This window comes from Saccostrea cucullata, unplaced genomic scaffold (genome assembly GCF_032062105.1).
Source record: "Saccostrea cucullata isolate Sc308-1 unplaced genomic scaffold, CSIRO_AGI_Scuc_v1 ctg326, whole genome shotgun sequence".
In the NCBI taxonomy this organism is placed as follows: Eukaryota; Metazoa; Mollusca; class Bivalvia; order Ostreida; family Ostreidae; genus Saccostrea; species Saccostrea cuccullata.
In genome coordinates, this window is record NW_026930161.1 from 679,068 (window position 1) to 699,215 (window position 20,148).

The 20,148-nt window shown below is 34.3% G+C and overlaps 1 protein-coding gene across 2 annotated transcripts; it reads left to right on the forward strand.

Moving 5' to 3' along the window:
• Window positions 1-46: 46 nt before the first annotated feature.
• Window positions 47-10,470, forward strand: LOC134283127 (protein expanded-like). Of its 2 annotated transcripts, none has more exons than XM_062765583.1 (13): window positions 47-93; window positions 1,846-2,003; window positions 2,235-2,325; window positions 2,479-2,558; window positions 2,672-2,751; window positions 2,933-3,119; window positions 3,392-3,616; window positions 3,765-3,836; window positions 4,602-4,767; window positions 5,046-5,243; window positions 5,496-5,606; window positions 5,957-6,855; window positions 6,956-10,470. In XM_062765583.1, exons 2-13 carry the CDS (start codon window positions 1,908-1,910, stop codon window positions 7,616-7,618), a joined length of 2,868 nt encoding a protein of 955 aa, XP_062621567.1. In that variant the 5' UTR covers window positions 47-93; window positions 1,846-1,907; the 3' UTR covers window positions 7,619-10,470. The 2 variants fall into 2 exon arrangements, with proteins under 2 accessions (XP_062621567.1, XP_062621566.1); XM_062765582.1 differs by having other exon boundaries at window positions 58-192.
• The last annotated feature ends 9,678 nt before the right edge of the window (window positions 10,471-20,148 follow it).

Here is a 20,148-nt window from a genome sequence, read left to right on the forward strand (position 1 = left end):
ACAGTGTGTTATAAATTATTATTCCTAAGATTAGGTTCGAGATTATAAGAAATGAAAGCGAGGCTCGCTAGAGTTAAGAAAAGAGAATGGAATGTAAGGAATTTTGTTTCTTAGTTGAATCAATATCACTCAATTAATGCATAAAAAGCGAAAGTACTCCCGATTCACTACTGTCATACTTTAATTTAAAAGGTAAGTGATGGCATGTCAATGAAATCTGATGAAACTGAGCTCGTTAAACTTGTTTTGAGGGACAACTTTTTCCACCGGTGCTCCCATTGGGACGCACAGCACGTATACACTCGTTCACACGTGTGTATTGATTGTCCCTGTCAGGTCAAAAAAAAATGTTCTGATCACATTGGGGCAATATGTTTATTATAATTATTTTATGAGGGTCTTTATAAATCTAAGAACAGTCAAAGAAATCAAATTATTATCCTTTTTGAACATTTTGGGGGGAAATGAGAGCATTTTGCACCACTACATGTGTGTTGTTATGACACATAATGTTACCAAGTATGTTAATAATGTAACAGGGAAAGATTGTCAGACATGCATTCTAACAAGAATTTGTCATAAGAAAAACTTGGAAGCTAAGAAGTGTCCATTACCTCAGTATCTTACCCTGGGGAAAAAAATATTTAGACTTATTAAAGACTGAATTTTAAAATTTGGTGTAACATGTAAAATGGAGGTATATAGATACATTTTATAAAATAAGGTGCATAATTTCAAAGGATTTACAAAAGATAAAATGTAGAGTTACATGAAGCAAAATATATTAATATAGGCCTAAATATTTAATAACTATAGGGAAAATAATCCATTGTAAGATTGTTCGTTGGAAATTATCTACTGTAAGAGGCTTTCAACCAATGTTTGACACATTTTTAAAAGACATTTAAAATGATCTTATCTAAGTACATGAATGAAATATTTCTGTAATTATACTTAATAGACATTGTGTTTGTTGATAAATGCAGATCATTGATTTTTTTTCACTCAATCTGAATCTGTATGATTTTATTACATGGTAAACATATCATTCTGATTTATAATAAGTGTACTTTTTAAATCCATTTTAGTAGAATGAATTGATTGGTGATGGAAATTATTCTGCCAGATAAAAGAAAATTAAGAGGCAGAGTGGAGAGAGAGAGCGGGAGATAAACTTTTTCTTTTGAATGTGATGAAGACAAATTTATTTCAGTTCCACTTCCAGAAAATAATTATAAAACTTAAAATTGAAATAAATCAGGCCAAGTAAATTAAATTAACGGTTCTCAGGCCAATTTTATTGAAAACAGTTGAGGACAAGAAGCCCTCTCTGCCATGATTTTTATTAATTTCAGAATTTTTTTTTAAATAAAGAAAATTTATAATTATACTGGAGTCATTCTGTATTTATATTTAACATCCAACAACATTGTATACTGATATATTTCATTTTCCATGGTGCTAGGTGTCCATTTCAATATCCCATCATAAGGTACCAAGGGGTGATCTTGTTTTTTACAAAATGCTTTTACGAAATGGAAACCTGAAAACAAAAGTGTAAATCTATGAAAAAATGAGGAAGGAATTATATTTCCTGCATTGATTCCACATTATCAACTTATTATTAATTTATTGAAAGTACAGATAATAAAAAAAGTTGCAATGCACTAGCAACCTCAAACCAGATGGACACAGACTCTGAGAACCATAAATTCAATTTTATTTAGTCTTACTAAAACTTTAAATAAATGGACTTCAAAAATAGAAAATATATTCATTTCTAACATTAAGCTTAGAACCCATGAAATTTTGACAGCAATGTTTACATAATATTTTTTTTTACAGGTGTATTATGGCTATACACCATAGGAGGTACAGAAGGCGATAAGATTCCTGACTAGTGAATTATGTCCTCACTGTCCCTGCATAATGCTGCTAATAAAAAGAAGAAAATCGTCAACGTCATCTTATTAAATGGAGAGGCCTATCAAGTCACAGTGGATGTGAGTAGTGCAACTAGAAATCGAGTTATGGACCATATATGCCCTATTGAGTGCCCCCTGCCCATAGTAGTTTTTTTTTAACAGAAAGCCCTAATAAGTGCCCCCATTCATTTGCACTCAATAGGGAAAATATGATATTTGAACTAAAAAAAATGTTTATATCAATAAGAAAATGAATTTAAATATACAGGATGAAACCAGCTCATATTTTGTGTTGTTTTGTCTTTATAGGTCAAGTCCAAATTTTTTGATGTCTTCAACCAAATTACCTCTTACCTAAATCTTAGAGAAACAGAATACTTTGGACTGGCTCAAAAGAAAGGTTAGAATATTATGTGTCGAATATTTCTTTTTTTATTTCATAATATTTTAACACTGGTTAACTTACTGATTGTTGTAAACATTGAATAATAAATACATTGAATATAATTTATTACATTGTGATTGCTGTTTAAAATTATATTGATTATTCTAGATGAGGAATATTTTTTTGTTGCACTGGATGAGAAAATCCATAGACAAGCTCCTAAGTCATGGAAATCAGGAAATGGAGAGGTACTGTTCAACTTTAAATATAAATTATGCAGTCTCATTTGATACATTATCAATATAAAAAATATTTGTATATTTAAAAAAATTAACTGAATTTTTTTTTTTTAATTGAATAGGGATTGGATGAACGTGGTCAGCCGATATTAACAGTTTATTTCCGTGTTCATTTCTATGTTGATCAGTTTGTATTACTTAGGTAAGATCTGTTATGACTCGAAACTAGAATCTGACAAAAGTTGAAATTCACAAATGTTTTAATTATATTTCTGTATATTTATAATATTATTGTCTTTCACTATTTAAAAAAAAAAAGACAAAGAAAAAGTACAATTTAGAGATGAGAAGAGTCACTATACCATAATTTTTTTGTCTTCCAGGGAAAAGGTCACTAGACATCTGTATTATCTCCAGTTAAAGGAAAATCTGCTGAGTTACAATCATGTTTGTTCGGAAGGAAAGTGCTTTCAAATGGTGTCTTATGCACTACAGGCAGATTTTGGCAATTATAATTCAGACAAGCATGGAGAGGGTTACTTTGATCCAAGGGAATACTTTCCTGCCTGGGTATTTAATTTTGATAGAGTTTCCATATTTTAGATACGAAATATTTTATTGATTTTGGCAATAAGTTTATTAAAATATTAATCCAGTTTAACTAGTAGTAAGAGAAATAAATTCTGCAACAGGTTAAATTTTTTTTACTTTGAAAATCACATTTTGGTTTACTTGGTGTAGATAATCCTACTTTTTGAGAAAGTAGATAAAGCAAACAAATAAATTGGAAGTTTTTTTTAATTTATTGACATAAGCTTAGATGGTTTAGAAAATATTTTCAGATGGTAAAGAGAAGGGGCGAAAACTACATTGTGAATAATACACCAGTCATCCATCAAGATTTACAGAATGTGACAAAGTCGGAGGCAGAGTTGCGATTTATTCGGGAAGCCTCCATGTCACCTGCTGCACACAATCTTCATTTTTATCGTCTTCGGAAACGGAAAACTGACAAAACTAGCAATGCATGGTTAGGTGTTTGTGCCAAAGGAATTGAATTATATGAGGTAAATTTCCAGCGTTACTTATGTGAAATCATAAACTTGCAAATAAAAGAAGTTTTTCTCGAAAAACTATTTATTGTAAAACTTAAATCTTAAACATTACAGGAAATTGAAACTATTTACTGTAAAACTTTAATCTTCTACATTACAGGAAATTGATGATTCATTCAAAAATCTCATTTCAACATTTTTATGGCCTGATATTGGAAAACTTCACTTTGAGGTAGGTAAAAGAAAATGAAAATTAACTTCTTTCCTTTTCCACTTAAAAAAAAAAATCACAGGATTTTGATAGATAAACAATTATTTACTCGCCTGGTATTTTTATGAAAAAGAATTCTATGAATGAAGTGCTTTGATCATTTGATTGATATTCTGTTTCATCAGTATGTCAAAGGTTTTTTATGGTCAAACAACAGGTGGAGCCATCGGCCATACTTTTAATGAAATGATTACATATCTGTAAGGGCTGGGCAAAAATATTGATATTTCCGTATATTGCAATACAGTGAAAAAAAAGTATCGTATTGCAATACGTTTTTTTTTAATATAGATATACCGGCAAAATGCTTTAACTCAGGAATTCTTTAATTAAATATTAAGAAAAGTTGTCAGAAAGGTTTGGGAGTAAGCAAAATATTAAGACATAAGCTGTTGTATGTGGTATTTCAGTATATATAATTATAACTGTTATTAAATCAACTTGATTTTTATCCCCCTTGGTTACTTATCAAAGTTTTGTACATTCTACATGTAAATTAAAGTTAATATATCTACATGTAAATTAAAGTTAATATAATGAGAGAATGCCATATTTATCATGTTGAAAATATTGCAATACATATGGCAATACAGTTAAAAATTTTGCAATATATTGCAATAAAAAATCTCTGGCCAATACCCAGCCCTAATATCTGTGCTTGTTTAAGGATTCGTGTGTATCTTTTAAGTTAGTGCTTTTCAATGAAATGTTTTCCCTTCTATGTAGAAAAAGAAGTTTGAGATTCAGTCCGGGCCAGGAGGGAGGAAATTTGCTTACTACACAGACTCGGATAGCAAGTCCAAGTACCTGCTATCTCTCTGTCGGACAACTCACATGTTCCAGATGGCCATCCAACCCAAGCTGATGGAGATCAGACACTTAGATGCAGAGGGTAGGAGTGTCATTTTTGTGATCTTAAGAGAATTGAATGTAGTGTTCCATATCTCCTGTTAGGTAGATCCAATGATATTTATGAGCATATCACATATTTGGAATGATTTTTGGAGAATTGATTTAAAAAAAAATGTTTGTGAGCTTTTCAGAATTTTAACAGAAAGAATGCCATTTTTCTGAAGGTGTTTTCATGGCAGAAGATTAATAAATGATACATTTTTTACCCACATGTACTTTAAACGAAGTTAATAAATTGATTTGAAAATATTGTTGCAGATAAGAGGAGATATCGAGAGTCTTATATCTACTCAGACACTCAAGACCTTGTGACAAATGGAGGGGCTTTCCGTGGGAACCTCTCTCCCTCTTCTAAAGGCACAACCACAAGGTTCTCTGTGGTCAGTGATGCTAGTTCTAACACCACGTCAGGCATTGCCAGTGACAAAATGACCATCAGTTTTGAAGAGAGTGATGGTAAGCCTTCTTAGTAGATTTTGTAATGATATTACTGATCCATCTTATTTGCTATCTATTTAAAAATTGGATGTATCATACACTATTGAATAATGCTGAAATTTAATTTTGTGAAAATGAAAGTACGGTAGCATTGAATCTGCCATTGGGTGTTCTGTGTAAAGTTCATAAAATTATATAATTTACATGATTACATAGATTTTTACGAAAAATGTTAAATTGTTTTTTGATTGAAATTTTGTTGTTTTGTAGATCACAACAAAGAAATCATCATAGACTGCCCACCACAAGTGTCCAATTTTAGAATGTCTCCTCGTCAAGGGAGATTGAAAACTGATGGCGGCATCATCTCCACATTGCCAAGTACGTATGATAATGAGCTTGGTCTCAAGACCTTAAGCAGAAAAAATTGCATTAACATTTATATTTTAAATCGTGAATCTTTTTTTAAAGAATATGTTAAAAGAAGATTGCATAATATTTTAATAAAACCACTAAATGAAAAATTTGTTGTAATAATATGAAAATTTGACTTAAGTTTTTCTCAGTTTATGGGTTTGAGACCTCATATTTAAAATTTGTTATGTAACCTTTAACATGAAGAATGCATAATTCATGGCAGTAGTCAAAACTCTGAAAAATTTCATAAACTTTATCATTTGAATTCTTAAATATACTTTGTTTTAAATCTAATGATTATGAAATGCTTCCAGGTTATGTTCCTTCACGAAGTAAGAAGACTAGCCCTAAGCTGGACTACAAGTCTGCTTCAGTAGGTCGAGGAATAAAACGTGTAGATCGCTCACCGTCACTTGGAAGACCCACCCTCCCACCGAGTACATCACCCATCATCCGGCACATCGATAGAATATCACCCACCGCCACGCCTGTCATTGGTGTTCATAGGGCCGATGTCAGTGCACACAGTGGACATAGCACTCACAGTGTTCAGAGTTCTAGCACTATGTTTAACAGTTCTGAGCATATGAACAAGTCTCCCAGTGGGAGTAGTCTTGGCTCCATACAAGGAGGAAGACTGAGTTTGCCTTGCCCTCCTCAGTCAGTACCACCCACCTACAACAGTGCCAGGACAGTGCCTGTCTACGTCGCACACTCAACCACCTCTAGTTTTAGTCATTCAGATGCAATTTCCTTTTCACAGCCTGTTAGTAGAAGCACAAGTCGTGCAGATAGCTTTAACAAGAACTTTGGAAGATATCAACTTCAGGAGAATGAACCCTTTGTTCCTCCAATATCAAATCAGTTGCAGACTACTTTCCCTAGCACCCTGGCACCACCATGTAGTGGATGTGTCACCCCAATGTTAGATGCCTTGGCTGGAAATCTTGTTTTATCCAGCTATCCTTCAGTTACTCAAGGGGTGATGACAGAAGTGGCCAATCCTGAGGTGACTGAGTCTTACATTCCTAACAATGAAATGACCCTGCCAGAAATGACAAAGGAGTATCTGGCCCCACCACCAATGTTCGCAGACCTAAGTCACAATGAATCCACTGACTCTGCACTGTCTGGATCTAGTAATTTGGATCCCAAGTTATCTGGAACTTCAGAGAGTGAATCTGCAGACCATGTAGAATCCGATCTTGAAGAGGTAAGAATTTCTTGCTTCATTGGCATGGAAAATTGTCAAATTATGTGAAATATGTAAAGAAATATCTAAACAGAATAAATTATGGATTTACTTCTTGCAGGTAAAACAAGAAAATGAGCCAAAGAACGAAAACCCACCGACTCAAATTTCAGTCAATAATCAAGAGGAAATTCTTCATCCAGAATTAGAGGAAATAAGAGGTCAGCCCAGTGCATTTTCTTCATTCTCCATGATAACAAAGCTTTGCAATGACAAATCATTGATGCAAACTCCATATCCAAAAGCAACAGGACCCATGATTGGTGCATATGATATGAGTTCAATGAGGTCAACAGACTCAAGGATTTCACATCTATCACATGAGTTGGATTCTCGGCGTTTGTCCTCGTGTTATCCAGAATCCTCTCAGGCTATGGTAACCCCAGTCACCCCCACACGACCCTACAGCTGGCACAGTGAAAATTTTGACCTTGACTCCCAGTTGACCTTGATGAATGGTAATGTTGCTATGATGCCTGGTTACTTTGATAACCATAGTAGCATGCCACATGCCCTGGGTGGGATCCTGGTGGCACCTTCTTCTACTCTAACAAATTCAGTCAATTTGGACTTTGGGAGACCCCTTATGATTGGTGATAGATACTCACCACAATCAATAGCAAGTCATTTAATGATACCTTCTAAACTTTCAAGTGGTGGACATAGTACAACGGACAGGAACATTAGTCAGAAAGCTTTTAAGGAGACGTATGGGATAGCATAAATGCAGTATTTGATAAACTATTCAATTTTGTTAAAACAAATCTTTTCACTTTATTTATATCTGCAAGTGAAACTGTGAATTTTTGAAACTGCTGAAATCTTCTGATTTACCTCCTTCTTCCAGACAGTAGATCTGAAATACACATTTAATGATTGAACAAAATATTGAGATTTTGATTATGTTTTTTATTGTTAAATGAATTTACTGAGTACAGTTTGTTAAGTTCAGAGAGAGATAAAAAATATTTACTGCCAAAAGAATGTGTGTGTGTCAGAGTACTGAAGAGTAGATATTTTTGTTGAAGATTATTTTTTATCAAATATTATTTTTATGTGCTGTGCACAAAATGATATTGTTCTAACATTAACACTGTTTCAAATTTTGCACATTTGTACCCATAGTGTACTTCCAAATAATGATCTTTACTTTGTACTTTGAAAATTTTGGTATTATAAAAAACAGGACCATATAAATACTGTTATATAATATTATTATGTCTTAAAAATGCATTCTATGCAATCTTATTGGATAAAATTTTATATTACAGATTTATATATTTATGTACTACCATTTCTCTATATTCAAACATATTTCATTTTTTTCTCTAAATTTGCAATAAAAAATTGTTGTCATATGATGTGGTAAAAAAAAGTTGTGATATGTATATCTCAGTATACAAGGTTGTAATAGGCTCATTTTGTCTTCAAAGGCAAAATTTCATGAAGATGTTAAATATCATTTTTCCAGCTGATAGTTTGAGCTTTAATGATAGATATATAAATCTATATATTATATGTATGTGTACATGTATTTGTATTGGAATTTTAACTTTTAAAATGTTTTTGCATCAAGTTTATGCATTTTACCATGATATTATTTTAGTTTTTTTCGGATAAGCTTCAGAAATGAAGTTTCTTTTCCCTTTTATATTGTAATGAAGGATTTCAGAGTTGCATTGTAAACTAATAGAAATATTCCAGAAAATGCAGTGTATTGCAAGTTCATATATTCCGTATCAAAGTTTGGAAAAATAACTTAACAAAACAATTCATGCAGATAATACTAGTATCTATGATTTTTTATTTTTTAAAAAACACTAGACATTAAGAAATTTTCAAAACCGGAAATTGAATTACCAGTTTTCCTATCTATTCAAGAAAGTAAACTGCACATATTTAATGAAATGTAGATTTATTCTAGAAATCCTGAGATATGTTGTCTTCTGATCATTAGCTTACAATGCAGCTGTGAATCCAGCGCGAATCATTCTGTGATGTTAACATTGTGATAAAGGCTTCATAGCCGGCATTTCTTAATCACGGTCAGTATAACCCACTCTACAATGCTTACATGTTTGTCAAACAAACATTTTCCATAACTCATTTATCAACAAAATCCTGGGTAATATCTATTTATAAATGCTGTAATGGGGGAGAAAAACTTGATCCTGTCTAATGATACTGAAATTGGGCCAGATTTTCAGCGTTAATGAATGAATAGTACTGTAAACCAACTATTATTCGCGTCATCTTTTATTCGCGTTTCCTCAGTTCAATATCAATCCGCGACGATTAATTTCCGGGACTAATAAAAAATTCTGTACAAATGCTTAACAAAATGAATGGTTCGTGACGATTAATATTTGATCGCGGAACTCGCAGATATTTCTCGCACGCCAATAAAAGTTGGTTTACAGTATCTCATGAAGAAATGATGACCTGCGTGTGTTGATGCGTAACTGAATTGGTTAAATATATATAAAATATTATTTAGAAAAAAAATATTTTAAAAACTAATGTAAAATGTGTAATGAGAGCATTTATTAATGATTTCAAATCCCATTTTACAGGATGATTTCATCAATGTGAATTAATTAAACATGTCATTTTAAATCATATAAATTACAATTTACACTTCATCTTTATGAAAAATGACTTTTGTTGCATAACTGTTGTACCCAGAAAGCATTTATGATCATTTAGTTTTATAATGAGGATGTCTGGTTCCTAAGAAATTGTATTTCAATGAAAGGATTTTTGTTCCAACATAAACTTTCATTCTTTTGTATTCTTGCTAGTAAAAATAATCCATATTTTTTTCTCTCCATAAGCTATGTTTATCAGAATTTTTTAACATTAGCCTTTTGTGTCACAAGGATGAATTTACGATTTATTTTTGACCATCCAGACACCTTCTTATGACATCTCTGCCACAAAAGAAAAAAAAACCCATTATACAAATTGATGTATTTCTTTCTTTTTATATCTTTAAAGTCAGTACCTACTTAATTTTCTTTTCAAACATTGTTAGCAAGAGTACATATTGATGTAATGTAATCTACATTCTCAGCATGTTTACGAAAGAAGCTTATGGGCATTTGAGGGCCATTTCTTTAATGATATGTTCTCTAACGATAGACGATTTCTCTGTAACCATGGAATGTTGTAGCTGATTTCTTTTGCAGGTACAGAAATGGTATTGTTCATCATATCATTTGGTTATTTGATCAAATACTGATGGTATTTTTCTGGTTTTTTTCCCTCATGATTGTGAAAACTTCTGTTAGATTTAGACCTCACATTTTGCCAACGGAAGACGGGTTTTAAAAAAGTTAGTAGATCTATGCAATATTCATTAATGTTGGACATTTTAGCCACATCAAATTAGATTTTTTTGTTAATGTGTAAACATATCTGTAAACTTATCTTTACAATTAAATCATGTTTTACAGATCCAAACTTTAAACAATGCTGACAGGAATGTGTTGTCATACATACCTATATGTAATGTCTAAATCATGAGTCTTAAATAAAAAGTTGTGACTATGAAATATATGCATATAAGATATCAAATAGTACATCTTTTTGTTTCTGGCTCATTGTACCAGTCTTGATCACATAAAAACAAAACAGGTTAAATCCTATAGAAGATGGTGCTAAGAATATTTCATTGAAAAGTGTTACGTGCCTTTTAATGTAGGATATGTATCAAAGACAGCTTTACTTGTTGTAAACATGATGACTAACTGGTTAATATAATTAGAAACTTTTCATACTTGTTACAGATACTAATCAATAAAATAGGTAATTCATGAAGGGAGTATTTATATAAATAAATATATGTTATTATTGTATGTTGAGTTAGTTGTGTATTATGACTATTTTCAACTGTTTGGTAAATTAACTACAGAAGCATATTAGTGTCACAATTTTTATGCCCCCAAAGATATAATCAAAGATGCGGGGGTATATAGATTTTACCCTCTCTGTCTGTCTGCCCACAAAACTTTGAACTCGCCCAAATCTTTTGAGTGGGTGAGGAAATGGTTTGCATATTTCATAGACCCTGTGTAGTTAAACATGGGCAGTCCAGTACTGATCAAGTCGGGAAAAGGGTCAAAGCATTGAAGAGTGACTAAATTGTATGTATTACAGTAAGCAAAAATGAACTTCCCAGCCCCTTACTTTGGGAAACACGGACCACTCGAAAGCTTGATGAGGAGAACCCACCCCCCCCCCCCCACACACAATACACACACGGACTCGCACACACAGGTCTGTCTAGGCGTTTTTCACGGCTGCAGTGAGTTTGGATTTTTTTATTTCAAAAAAAATTTCCGTAGTAGGAGTAAAAGGCTGTCGGACAGGCCCGTAGAACGTTGGGGGTCCCAGTTTTTTCTGAATATACATAGTATTTTGCTAAATTTCCATTTAGATACTGGTTGTCCTTCATACACTTTTTGTTGCTGTATGGTCGAATACTGGCAGATTCCAGAGTTTGGGCAATCAAGGATTTTTTTTTTGTTTGTCAGAACTTTTTTAAAACTGTAGCTTTGGGCCTTGCTGAATATTTATCTCACTGTATGTCCCTCTCCCTGCCTTAAACGTAATTCCTGGTTCTTTATTGGCATTTTAAACACATCCCCCCTCACCCCTTCCCCCTCCAAAAAAAAATTAAATCAGATTACTTGATAAATAATTATTTTTCACATCCAAACATTTACGTCATGGTCTTATTAATTCTAGGATATGGCGGTGGTGATTTGGGGGGGGGGGGGGGGGGGGTCGGGCAAGGGCACAAAGATTTTTAGCGTTTTGTTAAGGTTACAGATTGATATACCATAGGGGAAATCTTTAGTACTATTACAATATGTGTGTGATTTTGAAATCGGGATCTACCATAAATTCCTCCGATTCAGATTCTTTCATATTCATTTTCAGATTCGGATCCGTTTCATATTCAGAAACATCTGGGATGTGTTGTTTGAGTCCGAAGGGGACAAAAAGTAACTATAATCCCTGAAAAAAAGAATAAAATGAAATTAACTTTTAGAGAAGTATTTGTATGATGAATTCAAGGTCACTGGCTCACTGCATCCATTGACCAGTGAGTGAAGTATGAGCCACATTGTACCAAAGAGAGAGAAGATATACTCCGGACAAGGATTTTTCATATAATTCTGTTATGACCTTAACCTTAGACCTAGAAACGTGTTTCAAGGTCACTGCACACCCTTTACCCAAAGGCCCTATTTGGGTGACGTACGAGCCAAGGAGGGATAAAACATGCCCCGGACAAGAATTTAAATAGAGAGGATATTTTTTACTCTGATCCTTGACCTAGAAACTACATTTAAGGTCACTGCTGACCCTTTACCCAAAGACACTCTGTGGATTAAGGATGAGCCAGATCGGGTCAAGAAGAGAGGAGATATGCTCTGAACAAGATATCTCGGATGGACGGAAGGACGGACGGACACACTGATCACTGTAGGGCGCCCGCAGAACGCCCCAACTGATAATGCTTCCTGTGGGCCTGTATATGTAATGCAATTTGCAACACATACTGTCATAAAAACCTGATGTTCATCTATTTTCTTTTCAGAAAAAGGGACTAGCTTTCTCGATATTTCTGTTTATCATCTGGTTCCCTTCCTGGTATGTAACAAAGAATCTGAGGAAACACAAGGAAGCTAAGGAGGCCCAGGAGGGTTAAAATTACTGAACTCTTAGACTAGTACAGAACAATGCACATACCATCAATTTCAGTGAGGAAATAGTGTCAAAGTGATAAAGAATTGTTGTCTAATTATGGATTTGAATTAAAACTAAAACAATAAAAAAGGTTTTATTCATTTGATGTGTTTAACTTCATTACTTTTGATTTGTTTCTGTGACTTTTGTAACATATGGGTCACGGTCAAGGTCACAAGGTCATTGACCTTGGTGTCATTTGAAAGAACTTAATTAGCAGAGTTTGCATACCAAATACGAAGTCTCTCTCATGGTTCAAAAGTTATGGCAAAGGTTCAAAGAAGCTATTTTTAGCATATAGATCACAGTCAAGGTCACTAGATCATTGACCTTGGTTTCATTTGAAAGAGCTATGCAGACCAAATACTGTGAAGTTTCTATCCTTCATGGTTCAAAGGTTATGGCGAAGGTTAAAGTTTGCATACAAACAGACAGACAGGACAAAAACAATATGCTCCCCGATCTATTTTGAACCGAAAGGAATTTCTTTTTTATACAGTAGTACGAAGTAACCATGACAATACCATTTGTATTTATATCACCAGTATTAATATACCAAAATTGTAAAAAGAGCAGCATTTTGAAAAATTGATTACTGACAGCATATGGACACCTATTATGTAAGCTATTTTGGTCTTTGATCAGTTGAACCAAAAAAAAGTAAGCATTGATAAGATCAAGTAATGTTTCACAAAGTAAATTTTTGCAAAAATGGTTCAAGCACCATGGTCAAGAGGCCAAATATTGGTACCAAAAGGAAGGTTTTGTCACAAGGAATACACATATGAAATATGAAAGCCATAGCTCCAACCAATCATACGTAAAAGACAAAAGTAAACAGACAGACAGGGCAAAAATACACACCCCGGGGGCATAACAGTCATAAGATGGAAGGATGCTTATATAGAAAATTTAATCCAATTAACATCATAAAATTGATTGAACAAAAGACAAGATAGTGTGTATATTAAAAAAAAAACAAGATGTGTTTGTGAAACACTGATGCCCCCGTATGGCAGCTTTTGGCGAGGGTTGAGGTTTTTCCAATGCAAGTCAAACTCCAAGGTCAAATTTGTTGGTATCCAAAGGAAGGTCTTGTCTTTAGGAATATACCTGTGAAATATGAAAGCACAAGCACTAACAGTTCAAAAGTTATGACCAAGGTTAAAGTTTTCTTTTTTTACAAAGTTAGTCAATCTGTAAGGTCAAGGCCAAGAAGTCAAATATTTCTACACCCAATGAAAGGTCTTGTCACTGTGAACATACATTACCTGCAGAACTGTAGTTCTCTGCTTGAGAAAATTCAGACAGATAAAGCAGAGAGCTACAGATCTAACCGATGTAAAAACCTTCGATTTACGCCGACGATTTTTTTGTCGCTCATTTCGGGTATTTTTCTTGTATCTTATACTTTCCCCAGCTTTAAAAATGGTATTAAATAATTAATCATGCATTCAACTTCAATTCCTGATCATGTACTTGCCTCTCAACGCTAGCAAATGGCTGTTTGTGGTTACGGACGTCGAAATGGAACTCTTTTAAACCGACATTACAAAACTATATAGAGGACTGTTGCGGACAAATAAAAGGTAAACAAAGTATCAAATAAGAGAGTTAAATATATGAATTATCATAGGATACCATTCTAAAAGCCAGAGAATTCTTAAACTACAGTAAATAAACACCTAAAATAGCGACAAAAATTGTCGGCATAAATCGAAGGTTTTTACTACGGTTGGATCTGTAGCTCTCTGCATTATCTGTCTGAATTTTCTCAAGCAGAGAGCTACAGTTCTGCAGCTAAATATACATGATTGTGAAGTATGAAAGCCTTAGCACCAACTACCGGTATTCAAAGTTATGACCAAAATAAAAGTTCGGGTTTTGTTGGTTAAATCGGGTCAAACTCCAAGGTCAAGGGGTCAAATTGGTGGTACCCAAAGAAAAGTCTTTTCAGAAGGAATTCACCAGTGAAATATGAAAGCCATAGCAGCACCCATCAAAAAGTAATGGCCAAGGTTAAAGTGCTTGCAGACAAACAAATTAACAGACAAACGGACAAACAGGGCAAGAACTATATTTATACCCCCAGAAACTTCGATCGGCATAAGGGTAGAGCTGTCTATGAAGGCTAGGGTCGCGGAGAAGGAGTTGAACCTTGCGTCGCCGTTTGAAACCCACTATACTGCTGGACGTGGAGACCGGACCGCGGGCACGGAGCCGGGAATTTTCCCAGAGGGTCCACTTAAAAATTCACTCAGAAACTTCTTGAAGAAAGAAAAAAGTAAACGTAAGCTTTAACACTAATTAATTAATTCATCCATTTATTCTCTCAAAAACCACATGCATGGTATAAAAGATACATAATAATTATGGACGAACAGAGATTACAGATTACAGAAACCTTTGGTGATAAATACACACTATTTTCATAAGAATGCTGGACCAGTATCTGTTATAAAATCATAGAATTTATAATATTTGGATGTGCATAGTATTTATGTAACCAAAAATCTTTTCGAAAATTACATAATACTATTAAATTCCAGTAAGTATTGAAATTCGTATGCGTCTCGATTTTGAGTATTGTTTCATAAATTAATAGCACACTATTTCATATTCCATCTACTCATCTCTCTTGGAAGATGAATACCTTTCCTGGAATTTATTCATATTACTATTATACCACTTTGTAAAAATTGGTCTGGTCTTTGAGATTTTGGTTTATTGCAGTCGCAATTCATTTGACATTATGAAAAAATGACCACTCCTGTTGTGTTTAAGATTATTCAGAAATCTTAAATGTAGATGTTTAATAATATCAACATAAATTAAGATCCGCTACTCAAAACTGTTGCCATCTCAATTCACCATCAGATCAAAGAAAAGCGTTGTTTACACTTGATTAAATAGTCTGAGATATCTGACACTTTCCAGACTTTTTTTGCGATTTTGATATTTAACGTGCAAGGAAAAATCCTGGAAAATTTTAATATTTGACTTTAATGTCATGTTACTGTGGCAAGTCTATAATTGTTTTCACGATGAGGATAAAATATTCGAAGAGAGGCGTTTTAGCCATCCATCCCCTTTTCGAATTTTTCGAATTTCTCGAATTTCATGTCGTAGTACCAATGTAAGCCATTATTTTTTTTTCCAAGATGAGAATAAAGGATCCGAAGAATGGCACCTCTCCCCCTAAACCGTTGAAATAGCTTTTGTAGTTTTTTTTGAAAGAAGTTGGTCTTTATTGCATAGCAGTGTTTTTCCACTTTGATGCTATAAATAGAATATAAATAGGTTGGTGAACCTTGTTTTTCATTGGATGCACTTTGATCTTAAAAGTCACGTGCTTATTTGGGTGGGAATTTTCTGTTGTTCTTTTGTTTCCATTGCCACCTTGAAAGTTGCCCTGACGAGTGTGATTGTGGTCGAGATATATCTGTTGAATCAAATGCTATGTTCTCACCAATACATGGCTTTTTATAATTCTTGACCCATGTCTGTAGTAAGTATTTTGTTCAATGTTATTGCACAAGTTTGACAGTTTTTTTTTTTTTTTTTTGGTGAAGTGATCAATTTCATGAATTTTATCACTGTTGATAGAATGAGTTAACCAGTAATATTAATTAACAGATTAACACTCGATATTTCAGGCTTCGTTGATGTTTTTCTTGTTCAGATGTACGGCTAAAGCCCTGGGCGATGTGGTGAAATGGGATATACCCAGTGAACAGTCCTCACTTTGATGAGGTTCATTTCAATGGCGGTCTCTGGAAGAACGTTTCTATCTGCAGTCTTCGTGTCTAAAGACTTTAGCAGGTAAGGTCCTGGCAATCACAAAACAGTTTCTTAATTTCGTAGGAGATTCATTATTCGCTCTATTTTATTAATTCTAGAGCAGTAACTCGAAGAAATATGAAATATGAAACAAATAGTAATTGAGCTAATAATAGAATTGGGCATTGCTAAAGAGGTAATCACTAGATATCTACATGTACATCAGGTTTACAGTATTTTCTTTAGAGAAGTGGGCAGGCTTGAATTTTGTTTATATATAGCTTTATTTAGATGCACAAAAAGCTTCATTTTTGCAATTTTATTGAGTTTTTCACAAATATATAAATAGGATCTAACTTCTTTCAATACAAAATTTTATTCATACACTATATACACTACATTAAGTTAACCTTGCTTACTACACTGCACCAAAAAATAACATTTCCAAAAGTACATGTAAGAAATTATGTTTGGGAAAAAATGGAAGGGGCAGTGCGCAGCCTGAGGTACTCTTGTAATTTCTAAATTTTCGGGGCTGGGGGCAATAGGGTATCACTGAAATATATAATAAAGAAAATCTTTTTTTAAAAATCAGAAAGCCATAATACCTTTTAGATGTACATGTAAAGAAATTAAGTTGAAATTTTGATCATAGCTCTAATTTAAGATTTTGTTGTTTTTAATTCAATTAAATTTGTTAATGTAATAATGAGAAAATAATAGTAAAAATACAGTAGATTAATATTTATTTTTAGGGATTTTTGTTGTAATAATTTTTATGCCCCTGGATCGAAAGATCTCAGGGTTATATTGGTATGTTGTTTTTGCCCTATCTGTTTGTCTGTCTGTTTTCAACTTTAAAGCTGAACCCTACTCATAAAAAGGCATAGTCCGCCATGTTTCCCGTTCTTCAACACTTTCCCTGCAGCCCATGTATAAGGAGCAGATCGTTTATCAGTTCAATGTATTTTGCTGTAGAGATCCGACGAGTGTAGACATACATCTTACACAGCGTGCTACTCAGTGGCGAAATTTTTTTCAAATTTAACGTATTTTTTCCGAAACAGGACAAAAATATCATGGAAAATACAGGTCAATATATTATTTTCAAACAGAAAATGCACATAAAAACAAAGAATAAACGCAAAAAATGTAAGACCACGAAAGGAGTACTACATGTCGGCCACGAGCTGTGCAATAGGGTGTAACGACATCGAACGGTTTATATACCCGTCTGACAGTGCCTATTTGTGAGAAGTGTTCAGCTTTAACCTAGCCCGTAAGTAAGTAAATTTCGTTTAAAGTTTATTTTACATAGCATAACAATAAACAATATTTTGCTTTCGAGGGTAAGTGTCTACCACTTCAGTGTACGTCCCACTCCAGAACTGTGTGACAATTTGGGGCATAGTGTTTCACAAACACATCTTGTTTTGACATTATTATCAATTTCAGATAAGTGTGAAGTTTTGCATTACGTCACAACCTATGACGACAGCTGCACTCAAGGTAAACAGTACGACAAGCTTTATAACTGGAACTTTCTTCTAATCCCTGATTCAAGGTTGCACATGCAACAGACTAGTTCCATGTCAATGTTGATAATATGAGTTGACCAATCACACAGTGGGGGCGTGAATTGTTTACACTGGACTGTATCTGTCGAAAAAGATCGTGACATAATATGATGAATTTATATAATATAATATATGAATAATGCAAAACTACACACTTAACTGAAATTAATAATAAGTTTCAGAGCAGCTTTTAGGTAAAACTAATTTCAACCAATTTTGGCGTATGGCATTTATAGGTGAAGGGGAACAAAAATTGCGATTTTTTTAGGGCAGTAGGGAGCCTGTATAAGGCCCCATTCCCAATGGTAAAAAGTATGTGTGTTTTTTCATTTTCATAAAAGAATATTCGTTGGAGATGGTGGAATGACTTGGAGGCTGGGTGGCTCTCCGTGTTTGGAGGATGTGGAGGAGGCTGGACATTTTGGATTGGAACAACATGCCAACAGCGCTGGAGTGGAGGTATTTCTTAGTCATTTAAGAAAGGCAGAGGTAAGATATAGTTTTATTACTATTTTGGCACTCCTACTAAGTACTAACATTTGCCTCCCCTCCCCACTCTCTGCACATCTTCTGTAACAGTCCTTTTGTTTTTTGTTGTGTTGTTTTTTCTTTGTCTAATCTTCTCTGTTCTCTCTTTGCCGGGACTTCATTGTTGGAGATGGTGAACTTGGTGGCTGGCTGGGCAGAGGTAAGATAGTTTCATTACTATTTTGGCACTCCTACTAAGTACTAACATTTGCCTCCCCTCCCCCTCTCTCTGCACATCTTTTGTAATACATGTAGTTGCTTTTTGTTCTAGAAATATATAGGAAAAATCTTTGAAAATCTTCTAATCTTCTCTGTTCTCTCTTTACCAGGACTTCATCGTTGGAGATGGTGAACTTGGTGGCTGGCTGGCTGGCTGGCTGGCTGGCTGGCTGGCTCTTCATCGTTGGAGGATTTGGAGGAGACTGGGCATATTGGATTGGAACAGCATGCCAGCAACGATGGACTGGAGGTATTTCTTAGTCATTAAGGAAAATCAGAGGTAAGATAGTTTCATCACTCTTTTGGCACTCCTACTAAGTACTAACATTTGCTTCCCCTCCCTACACTTTGCACATCTTCTGTAATAGTGTTTTAAGCTCACCTGAGCCGAAGGCTCAAGTGAGCTTTTCTGATCACATTTTGTCCGTCGTCCGTCCGTCCGTCCGTCTGTCTGTCCGTCTGTAAACTTTTCACATTTTCGACTTCTTCTCAAGAACCACTGGGCCAATTTTGACAAAACTTGGTACAAAGCATCCTTGGGTGAAGGGAAATTTAAATTGTTAAAATAAAGGGCCAAGTACCCTCAAAAGGGGAGATAATCAAGAAAAGACAAAAATAGGGTGGGGTCATTAAAAAATCTTCTCCTCAAGAACAACTGGGCCAGAAAAGCTAAAACTTATGTGGAAGCATCCTAGGGTAGTGTAAATTCTAAATTGTTCAAATCATGACCCCCGGGGGAAGGACGGGGCCACAATGGGGAATCAAAGTTTTACATAGAAATATATAGGAAAAATCTTTGAAAATCTTCTCAAGAACCACTGGGCCAGAAAAGCTGAAACTTGTGTGGAAGCATCCTAGGGTAGTTTAGATTCTAAATTGTTCAAATCATGACCCCCGGGTGAAGGGCGGGGCCACAATGGGGAATCTAAGTTTTACATAGAAATATATAGGAAAAATCTTTGAAAATCTTCTTCTCAAGAACCACTGGGCCAGAAAAGCTGAAACTTATGTAGAAGCATTCTAGGGTAGTGTAGATTCTTAATTGTTCAAATCATGACCCCCGGGGGAAGGACGGGGCCACAATGGGGAATCAAAGTTTTACATAGAAATATATAGGAAAAATCTTTGAAAATCTTCTCAAGAACCACTGGGCCAGAAAAGCTGAAACTTGTGTGGAAGCATCCTAGGGTAGTTTAGATTCTAAATTGTTCAAATCATGACCCCCGGGTGAAGGGCGGGGCCACAATGGGGAATCTAAGTTTTACATAGAAATATATAGGAAAGATCTTTGAAAATCTTCTTCTCAAGAACCACTGGGCCAGAAAAGCTGAAACTTATGTAGAAGCATTCTAGGGTAGTGTAGATTCTAAATTGTTCAAATCATGACCCCCGG